Genomic DNA, 10231 nt, shown 5'->3' with positions numbered 1-10231 from the left:
TTATAGGAGAAAGAGACAGAGAAAGAGGGGCAGATGAGGGAAGCATCAACTCATTGCTTCTTTTTTTTTTAATTATTATACATTTACTGTTTTCTTTTTAATTTTTTAATTTTTATTTTTATTTATTCATTTTAGAGAGGAGAGAGAGAGAGAGAGACGGGGGGAGGAGCTGGAAGCATCAACTCCCATATGTGCCTTGACCAGGCAAGCCCAGGGTTTTGAACCGGCGACCTCAGCATTTCCAGGTCGACACTTTATCCACTGAGCCACCACAGGTCAGGCCAACTCATTGCTTCTTGTATGTGTCTTAACCAGGGAAATCTAGGGATTTGAACTGGCAACCTCAGGGTTCCAGGTCGATACTTTATCCACTGCGCTACAACAGGCCAGGCTCGCTCTCTTTCTTTATTTCCTTTTTTCTTTCTCTTTCCTTTTCTTTTTTTTCTTCTTCCTTTTTTTAGGATTTTATTTAATTTTAGAGAGGAGAGAGAAAAAGGTGGGTGGAAGAGTGGGAAACATCAACTCATACTTGCTTCTCATACATGCCTTGACTGGACAAGCCCAGAGTTTCAAACCAGCAACCTCCAAGTTTCAGGTTGATGCTTTATCCACTGTGCCACAAGTCAGGCTCCCATAACTTTTCTAGAAGGCCAACGTCGAGCACTGCCTAGGTTCTCTCCTGTTGCTTCTTCTGTCCTAGGCCTTCTTGTTTTATTCTCTCCCTGCTTTAATAAACTTCCTCTCAAAATCACCTGGACTTGTGTTGACATCCTTCCTGCTGAAGTTGAGAACCTGTATAGTATAGGCTGGCCCCTGTACAGTAAGTAGCAAGAGGGGTGAAGGAAGGGGAATGAACAGGAGATCCCCAGGCACCCCGGCAGAGGGAGCTGGGTTCTGACCAGAAAATGTGATGAGAGAAAATCGTGAGCAAATAGTTGAAAGGTCCTCTTGTCCCCCAGGTTCTCTTGGTGGGCAAAGTAAGACTGAGCTCTCTCCAATGTTGGACTGAGAAAAGGGGCCCTTCAGAACATGGGTGTGGGGGATGAAGCATAAAAGCCAGTTGCTATTTTACCAAGATACACACAAAGCCAGATTTGTTTCAGCCAAAAGGTACCCTAAAAACTGAACTAAAATAACTGTCTTGTTATTTTCTAGTTTACTGATCACAATGTAATGAAGACTTGCTTTCATGTGTGTGCTGTCTGGGGTGTGGCCTTCCTAGCGTGCAGGGCACCTGGCACCTCCTTGTGAAGTGTCATGGACATTCATGCTGGGCTCAGCAGGAACTAACTTGCTCAGAGCTCAACAGCTGCCTGTACAAGCAGATCCTGCAGCACATGACAAGACCATGTTTGGTCTGGTGTGGCTGCAGAAAATTCCCTGCTACAGGCAGCTGTGACTATGGCCCCTGGAGCCAATCAAGCCACTCAAAGGGGTCCAAATCCTGGTGTATATATGGAATATGCATTCTCTCAAGACAGAGATCCCAGACACAAGGTCAGACCTGTGACTCACCTTCCCAAAATGAGGGTGTGTACCACCAAGAAAGAGCTAGCAGGAGCACCCAGGCTGGTGTCACCAAGCACCCCTTCTCTCTTGCCCCATCCCTCCCACGTGCCCACTCTGTAAGTCACTCTCCTGGTCACATGCCCTCTGAGCAAAAATGCTCTAATGGAATGTGATGTGAGGTATGTTCTTTAATTTGTGGTAGGAGTGAGGACAAGGCACCATAGCACGTAGATTACATATAAAGGCTTGGGCCCTGGCCAGATAGCTTGATTAGAGCAGGGGTCCCCAAACTACAGCCTGCAGGCTGCATGCAGCCCCCTGAGGCCATTTATCCAGCCCCATCGCACTTCCGGAAGGGGCATCTCTTTCATTGGTGATCAGTGAGAGGAGCACAGGATGCGAATGCTGTACTGCAGGGGTCCCCAAACTACGGCCCCGCGGGCCACACGCGGCCCCCTGAGTCCATTTATCCGGCCCCCACTGCACTTCCAGAAGGGGCACCTCTTTCATTGGTGGTCAGTGAGCATCTGCATCCTGTGCTCCTGGAGTACTGTATATGGTGGCGTCGCTCATGTACAGTACTACTTCTGGTGACGTGGGACGTACGCGTCACAGCTCTGGAAGCGTGTCATATCACTTGTTATGGCTAGCAGTGACAAATATGGAACCGACATTGACCATCTCATTAGCCAAAAGCAGGTCCATAGTTCCCATTGAAATACTAGTCAGTTTGTTGATTTAAATTTACTTGTTCTTTATTTTAAATATTGTATTTGTTCCCATTTTGTTTTTTACTTTAAAATAAGATATGTGCAGTGTGCATAGGGATTTGTTCATAGTTTTTTTATAGTCTGACCCTCCAATGGTCTGAGGAACAGTGAACTGGCCCCCTGTAAAAAGTTTGGGGACCCCTGCTGTACTGTATGTGGTGGCGCAACAAAGTGCCACGTCGCTCATGTACAGTACTACTTCCGGTGACGCAGGACGCATGCTCCACAGCTCCGGAAGCACGTCATATCACTTGTTATGACTAGCAGTGACAAATATGGAACCAACATTGACCATCTCATTAGCCAAAAGCAGGCCCATAGTTCCCATTGAAATACTGGTCAGTTTGTTGATTTAAATTTACTTGTTCTTTATTTTAAATATTGTATTTGTTCCCGTTTTGTTTTTTACTTTAAAATAAGATATGTGCAGTGTGCATAGGGATTTGTTCATAGTTTTTTTATTTTATTTATTCATTTTTAGAGAGGAGAGAGAGACAGAGAGAGAGAAGGGGGGGAGCTGGAAGCATCAACTCCCATATGTGCCTTGACCAGGCAAGCCCAGGGTTTCGAACCGGCGACCTCAGCATTTCCAGGTCGACGCTTTATCCACTGCACCACCACAGGTCAGGCCATAGTTTTTTTTATAGTCCGGCCCTCCAACGGTCTGAGGGACAGTGAACTGGCCCCCTGTGTAAAAAGTTTGAGGACCCGGCCTGACCTGTGGTGGTGCAGTGGATAAAGCGTCGACCTGGAAATGCTGAGGTCGCCGGTTCGAAACCCTGGGCTTGCCTGGTCAAGGCACATATGGGAGTTGATGCTTCCAGCTCCTTCCCCTTCTCTCTCTCTCTCTCTCTCTCCTCTTTCTCCCTCTCTCTCTCCTCCCTAAAAATGAATAAAATAAAATAAAATAAAAAATTAAAAAAAGTTTGGGGACCCCTGGATTAGAGTATTGAACCCATATATGAAAGTTGCAGGTTTGATCTCCATCAGGGCACATATAGAAACAGATCAGTTCCTGTCTCTCTCCCTAAGATCAGTAAAAAAATATAATAAATAAAAAAAAAAAAAAAAAAAAAAATAAAAAGTTGGTCAGTGCTTCCTGATGACTTGTGGGAAACAAAGGCCTAGTTAGTGACATCCAGAAACTCTGGAACCCCTTATAGAATTTAGCCTTACAAGACCTTGTGACAGAGTGATTTAATAAGAACTTAAAAGGAAACACCACAGAATTGTTTTTCCATTATTAAAATTTATCAAGGGAATGATTTGATTTTTTTAGAGGCTTGGTTTAGCAAAGTAAAAGACTAAAAACCATTAAAACACTTTAAATTCTTTTTTAACCTACCAAGTGGGATCAAAGTTAAATAAATCCTCTATTGCTTAGGAAAGAAACTGCTTGCTTTCCTAAATCACAGAAGTTGACTTGAAGTCACAGTCTCAGCTCTACTGTCTTGTAACCCTAAGAACTAAATTTTACCAGGGACGGCTCCTCTTAATCAGGGTGGGAAGGCAATGTCTTGATATAGACTAGATGTAGACTCTGATATGTAATGTGGTCATACAATTTATCATCTAACCAGGATACTTGATTACAATATGAGTGAAAAGGGTGCTATTAATTACTTGAGTACAAAAAGTATAAAATGGGACAAATGGCCACCCTAGTTATAAGGCAGTTTGGGAAACTAAATTTCCCAGTATGCCCTGCCCCTTGAAAGTCAAAAAGCTTGACTAGAACAAAGCACCCTGGGAACTCAGTTAGCACCATTTAAGAGGTAAACAGTACAGGGCTGGGTGCTTACATGGAAACTTCCTCCATGGGACACTTAATTAGATACAGAACACAACACCGGATGAGAAATTTCAATGGATATTAAGTTTGGGGTAGAGACCCTCTCTCTCCAACAACTCAAGCTTCTAAAACTGTGGAGCTGGCAGAGCCATCCATTGGTTCACACCCGTGTCTCCTGGGTGCAGTGCTGCCTCTGCCTACTCTCATCACTGGTGTCCCCACTGCTGCTAATCTTTTGGGGGATTCTGAGCCAGGTGCTGTTCCCACTCGACTTCAACCAACTTGTACAGCTCCATGGTGGCCTGAGCGTCTTCCACAGAGGAATGTCCTCCTTTCCCAGCCTGAATGAGGGAGGAAGAGAAGAACGTGAGTCTACAAGACAGTGTTTTCCCCTTTCCTACTGGCTCCCCCAACCCCCACACAAGCTGTTGCTTCTGCAGTTAGTGAGCTGCAAAGGTAGAACTCCAGTGGGCCCTACTCCTTATCTAATTTCAAGGGTTCAACTCCTAGGAAGTCTTTGCTACTGTCTCAACCCTTTCTGTGGCAACATGTGCATGCCATAGTTTTACACATTCTGTAGACACGGAACATACAAATCATAGGCCTTCTGAGTGTTCCACCTTCCCCAGCTCCTTAACTCTTTCTATATAACATGTGTCTACACCCTCTTACCAGGAAGGTCAGCCCGAAGGCCAAACATGTGAAATACAAGAGATCCTTGCATCCACTATGTAGTCTTAGGGCCACTACCTCTACCTGCTTTCTTCCTTTCTTATGGTTTTACACCCACTTAAGGTCTTTTTCCCCCTTTTCCAAGTACCCTTTGGAACACTGTAAGATAGAGAACAGGAATTATTATCCCATGGACACATGGAGAGGGACCAATGGGCCACTTAGCCCAAAGCTCTTCCTTTAAGAGCAGACAGCCTGGATCTCTCTACAAACAAAGGAATTCTGGGGTCAGAGCCTGGAGAGGTAGCAAGGAGGCTTCCAGTGTCCAAGCAGGAGGCCTGGAAGCATTTGGGGAGATACTACCTGGATGTCCCGGTTTAGTAGCTTCTTGGTGAGATGCTTCAGAGAGATGGTAGCATTCTCTGGACAGTTGGCCTTCCGGTTGAGAGGGGGTATATGGGAGGTGTCGCGGGTAAGAGACTTGGGGTGAAAGTACTGAAGGGCTTTGAAGTCGTTGTGGATGGCATGTCCCACCACTATCTTCCCTGTGAGTATCTTCAAGATCTGAAATCAGTGTGGAAAAGGTGGTGAGGAGGACAACTCAGGGAGAGCCCTGCATCCTCAAAGTCTATCATGGCCCTAAGTCCTTTCAGATTCTTTCCATCAAGTGCCCACCTGACTCATCCTTGAAATGCCCTCTCCCACAAGTTTTCTTTCACCTAAAACCCATCTCCTCCCCTCAAGGTGAAAGTAAGAGTGTTTTTAATTTTTATTTTTCTTAAAAAATTTTAAAGATTTTATTTATTCACTTGATCAGGCGGTGGTGCAGTGGATGGAGCATTGGCCTGGGAGGCAGAAGACCCCGGTTCAAAACCTGAGGTCGCTGGCTTGAGCATGGGCTCATCTGGCTTGAACGTGGGCTCACCAGCTTGAGCGCAGGATCACCAGCTTGAGTGTGGGGTCGCTGGCTTGAGCGAGGGGTCACTCGCTCTGCTGGAGTCCCCACCCACACCCCCCGTCAAGGCACATATGAAAGTAATCAATGAACAACTAAGTTGCCGCAATGAAGAACTGATGCTTCTCATCTCTCTCCCTTCCTGTCTGTCCTTATCTCCCTCCCTCCCTCTCTCTCTCCAAAAAAAGGATTTTATTTATTTATTTTAGAGAGGAGGGAGGGAGAGAGGGAGAGAGGGAGAGAGGGGGAGAGAGAGAGAGAGAGAGAGAGAGAGAGAGAGAAGGGGAAGGAGCAGGAAGCAGCAACTCCCACGTGTCTTGACCAGGCAAGTCCAGGGTTTTGACCAGAAACCGAAGCTTTCTAGGTTGACGCTTTATCCACTGCACCACAACAGGTCAGGACTATTTTTATTTTATTTTATTTTATTTTATTATTTTTTGTTTTTGAGGGAGAGAGAAACAGGAACAGACAGACAGGAAGGGAGAGAGATGAGAAGCATTAATTCATAGTTACAGCACCTTAGTTGTTCATTACTTTCTCATATGTGCCTTGACCAGGGGCATTAGCCAAGCCAGCGACCACTTGCTCAAGCCAGCAACCTTGGGCTTCAAGACAGTGGCCTTTGGGCTCAAGCCAGAAACACTGGCTTGTCAAGACCCCACATTCAAGCCAGGGATTCCATGCTCACGCTGTTGAGCCCACCCTCAAGCCAGTGCCCTCAGGGCTTTGAACCTGGGTCCTCAGAGTCCCAGGCTGACGCTTTATCCACTGTGCCACTGCATGGTCAGGATAATTTTTATTTTTCAATTACAGTTTACTTTCAATATTATTTTGTAGTGGTTTCAGATGTACAGTATAGTGGTTAGACAGTCACATACTTTACAAAGTGTTCCACCTGATATTTCCAATACCCAACTGATTCTATACAGTTATCACATTATTACTAACTATATTCCCTATGCTTCACTTTACATCTTCAGGACTAGTTTGTAACCACCAACTTGTACTTCTTAATCCTTTCACCTTTCACCCATACTCTCACCCCACCTCCCCTGAAAGTAGGTCTTTTTCATAGTCTAACCATTTTTTGGACTTACACTGTCAGTGGCTCTTTATCTTCTCATTAATTCCATCCCAATGACAGATTAATTTGCCTATAGTTCCAAATCACATTCACATTCAAGATGTTTATGTAATATCCAGTTCAGTCTGGCTTGTGATTTGAGTCCTTTAACCATTATCATTATTATTATGCTGACCTTAGGCACAAGGCTGGGACAAATGAAGTCAAAGATGGGCTCCGGGAGGTGATGAAATCCCAAAATTACAGGCAAAGTATATATACTTTTGTTAGTCTTTTTACAGATGGAGGGTTTATGGCGTTCATTATATTTTCAAAAGGTCTATCAGCCAAAAAAGATTAAGAACCACTTATAGACTAAGGCTACAGAGAGAAGTGATTAGGTGACCCATGCTTATGCTGTTGTCTAACAGAAAGTCAGTCCCACTGCTTTATAGCTTCTCCTGCTCATAACCAGAGAGTATGTACCAGCTGTTCAGGAACCTTATTCACACCAGACTTGGAACCAAATAACTGCACGCTGTTTCACGATCGTAAAGTATGATGAGGACAACCAAATATGCCACAGGTTCTGAAGGCCATTCCCAAAATGGGGTTCCGAATAGGTTGTGAAAAAGAGCAACAGTCAAGAAGAAATAAGTGCACGGTCTCCCAACAGTACCCCTTGAAAGCGGCCAGACTCATCTAGATACACCTTAGACTCATACCCAGCTTGGGCACTGGGGAAGTGATTTATGATGAGAACCAGATGTAGTCTAATCAACTAGGTATTTAGTTGCTCTTGACTTCACCTGCAGTTTACTGTCCACCAACACCTTCACTTTGCATTAACTTCAACACATAGCCCTTGTTAAAGCTGAGCAGATTTGCTGTCTCAGATCTATCCCATCTCCTGCCTCTCCCAAGCCTTTGCTCAGCGGTGTCCCTAATGCACAGGACGCTTTTTTACTTTTCCTATCAAGTTCTTTCTAAAGTCCAATTATTTCACCTCTGATGTGCCTCCTCCAACTGACTGTTCTGGCATTTAAGGAATTGCTGGAACAGAGACTGTCTAGAGAAGGCAAAGAATGTGAAGCTGAAATGACACAGAGGTGAACCAAGGGCGCCCTCTGGAGGCTTCCCTAGGCCAGTAAGTTTCCGACCTTCCCCTTCTTTACCTCTACCCACTCAACCTCCTTTCCTTTTGTTCATCTGTTCTCCCAGTAGTACCCAGCACAGGGCTACAGTGAGTAGGTTTGCTCAGTAGGTAAAATGAGAAACCTGACACATCAACTGTGTGTCTTTTATCCCCTTCACTGTAGGCTATCTGTTCCAGCTATTAAAATAATACCCCAGCTCCTTCTATAAACACTGACTCCTGGCCTGACCTGTGGTGGCGCAGTGGAAAAAGCGTCGACCTGGAAATGCTGAGGTCACCGGTTCGAAACCCTGGGCTTGCCTGGTCAAGGCACATATGGGAGTTGATGCTTCCAGCTCCTCCCCCCTGTCTCTTTCCTCTCTCTCTCTCTCTCTCCTCTCTAAAAAAAAATATGAATAAATAAAAAAACAAAAAAACAAAACAACAACAAAAAACATTGACTTCTCCCACCACCACTGTCCACACTTGACTGGACCTCTCCCAACCCATGTCACTGCAACCATCATGCCCCATGCCTCTCACCTGGCCCCGAGCAATCCTGAAAGGTGTAGCATTCACCATGTGGTGCTTGCGAATACCACTCCATCTGGTGCGGTAGTCCACAATGTGGCAGGGGGGAAGGACATATTCATCATAGAGCACATCTCCGTTGTAGTTGATGATACTACATCGAGCCAAGGAACTGACATGCCCCTTGGGTCCTGTACCCACCATCTCACAGTCGATTGCCACAATCTTCCTTGGCACGTGCTGAGGTTCTCTGGAGCATTCATTTTCTGAATGAGCTGGGTTAGAGTTTTGTGGGGTATTCTTCTGAGGATTCTTTTGGGGATCCTTCTTCTGGGGGTGAGTTGGGTGGCTCTTAATCTTTGTAAGGGCACTCTGGAACTCCCCCAGCAAATCTACAGAACCAGCCTTCTGTGCCGGGGCAGGCGTCAGCCAAGGCACAGAAGCTTTCCTGTCCAGGGACTGCTCTGACCCACTGTTGGAGGCAGCAGCAGTCTTCTTTTTTTGAAGGGGAGGGATTTTCCAAGTGCCATCCACCTGAGGAGTTTCCCCTTTCTTTGGTGGTTCTGAGTGCAACTTCGGCACATTGCTAGGGGACTGGTTCTTCTTACTCAGAAAGCCTCTCTTCTCCAAGAGCCGCCGCTTCCTGACAAATTTTCGGTGTTTGGCATTCCCCTCTGATGTCTTTTTGGGTGGAGGTTCGCCAAAATCCAGATTGAGGATTAAAGTAGACATGAGGATGGTGGATGGTAGGAGAGCAGTTATGAAGAATGGCTTACTGATGAAAAGATAGAGGATTCATCCTCTATCTGAATCCCATAGACAATATCTAGAGGTTTGTAGTATATCCTGGGAAAGAAAGTGAAACTGATAAAGAGCCCAAAGACTGGGAGAACAGTAAAACCCTTCTCCATAGGATTTACTGAGGAAATACATCAGAGCAACCTCCTAGATATAGGGGGAATGAATCTAATGTGAAATAAGGAAAGGAGCACGGTCTGAGAGAAGACAATTCACCAGCCCTATGGTCTTAGAAAAATCTTTTCCCCTCTCTAGATGTCTCCTTTGTAAACTGAGGGGGTTGGAGGGCCAACCAGCTTGATTTTCTATGAGTCTGGAAAGCCAGAACAGGTGAGCTCTACATCTGTCTAGGGAGGAAAAGTTTAAGTACACTCGAAACCAGTGACGAGTACGGCACAGATGACATCTAGATTACCCAAGCATCCCAGCGCGGGTCCCAACGAACAGATACAATTCCAGGTACTCTTTTCCCTCGTTTTCCCAGGAGGAGGAAATTTCCACATGCTTCTCATCCAAGTCCTTCTCCCAGTAAAAAACCTTTGACAATACATAGCAGCAGGAGGGTAACTGAGGCCAGGGGTAGTCTACCTCAGCGAGCACACTTTGGAGGTCCGAGTCACTTAGCCCATTCCCCCCACGATCACCTACCTTCCAGATAAACACTGTAAGACCGGAAACGCCTAGAGCGAGATACGGAAATAGGCGCTAACGAACAGAGCCTGCGCCGGCAGGCGCGCGAATTAGAACGCTCCGGGGGTCGGCACGCGCGCCAGCGCCCGCAGGGCCCCTGCCTCCAGAAGTAAAGCCAGGGATTCGGAGTGCGTAAGCAGTGGCGGCAGTGGCGGCGTGGGCGGGCGCGGGATATGCTCCCCGGCCTCTCTAGCCCCGCGGAGATAAAATTCAAAGGTGTGCGGAGACCGCGACAAATGGGAACTGCCGCGCACCGGGACCCCGAGCCTCACTTCCGGTACCCCGAGGCTCACATCCGGGACCGATGGGAAGTGCA

The 10231-nt window shown here is 46.2% G+C and overlaps 1 protein-coding gene across 1 annotated transcript; it reads right to left on the bottom strand.

Moving 5' to 3' along the window:
- Nucleotides 1-3508: 3508 nt before the first annotated feature.
- ISG20L2 (interferon stimulated exonuclease gene 20 like 2) lies at nucleotides 3509-10194 on the bottom strand. Its single transcript, XM_066261795.1, has 4 exons — nucleotides 9874-10194; nucleotides 8440-9273; nucleotides 5107-5307; nucleotides 3509-4412 (listed from the first exon to the last, which is right to left on the bottom strand). Exons 2-4 carry the CDS (start codon nucleotides 9157-9159, stop codon nucleotides 4299-4301), a joined length of 1035 nt encoding a protein of 344 aa, XP_066117892.1. The 5' UTR covers nucleotides 9160-9273; nucleotides 9874-10194; the 3' UTR covers nucleotides 3509-4298.
- Between the last annotated feature and the right edge of the window lie 37 nt (nucleotides 10195-10231).

The sequence above is a fragment of the Saccopteryx bilineata genome, chromosome 2, assembly GCF_036850765.1.
Source record: "Saccopteryx bilineata isolate mSacBil1 chromosome 2, mSacBil1_pri_phased_curated, whole genome shotgun sequence".
Classification (NCBI taxonomy): domain Eukaryota; kingdom Metazoa; phylum Chordata; class Mammalia; order Chiroptera; family Emballonuridae; genus Saccopteryx; species Saccopteryx bilineata.
This window is presented reverse-complemented; position numbering and strand designations above follow the sequence as displayed.

What these genes read in the sequence shown, in the direction of transcription:
- ISG20L2 (XM_066261795.1), bottom strand. Translation starts at nt 9,159, where the DNA reads ATGTCTACTTTAATCCTCAATCTGGATTTTGGCGAACCTCCACCCAAA. An exon ending in TCAGGATTGCTCGGGGCCAG is followed by an intron (nt 5,308 to 8,439) that starts GTGAGAGGCATG and finishes CACTGATTTCAG; the next exon opens with ATCTTGAAGATACTCACAGG. An exon ending in TACTAAACCGGGACATCCAG is followed by an intron (nt 4,413 to 5,106) that starts GTAGTATCTCCC and finishes TCCCTCATTCAG; the next exon opens with GCTGGGAAAGGAGGACATTC.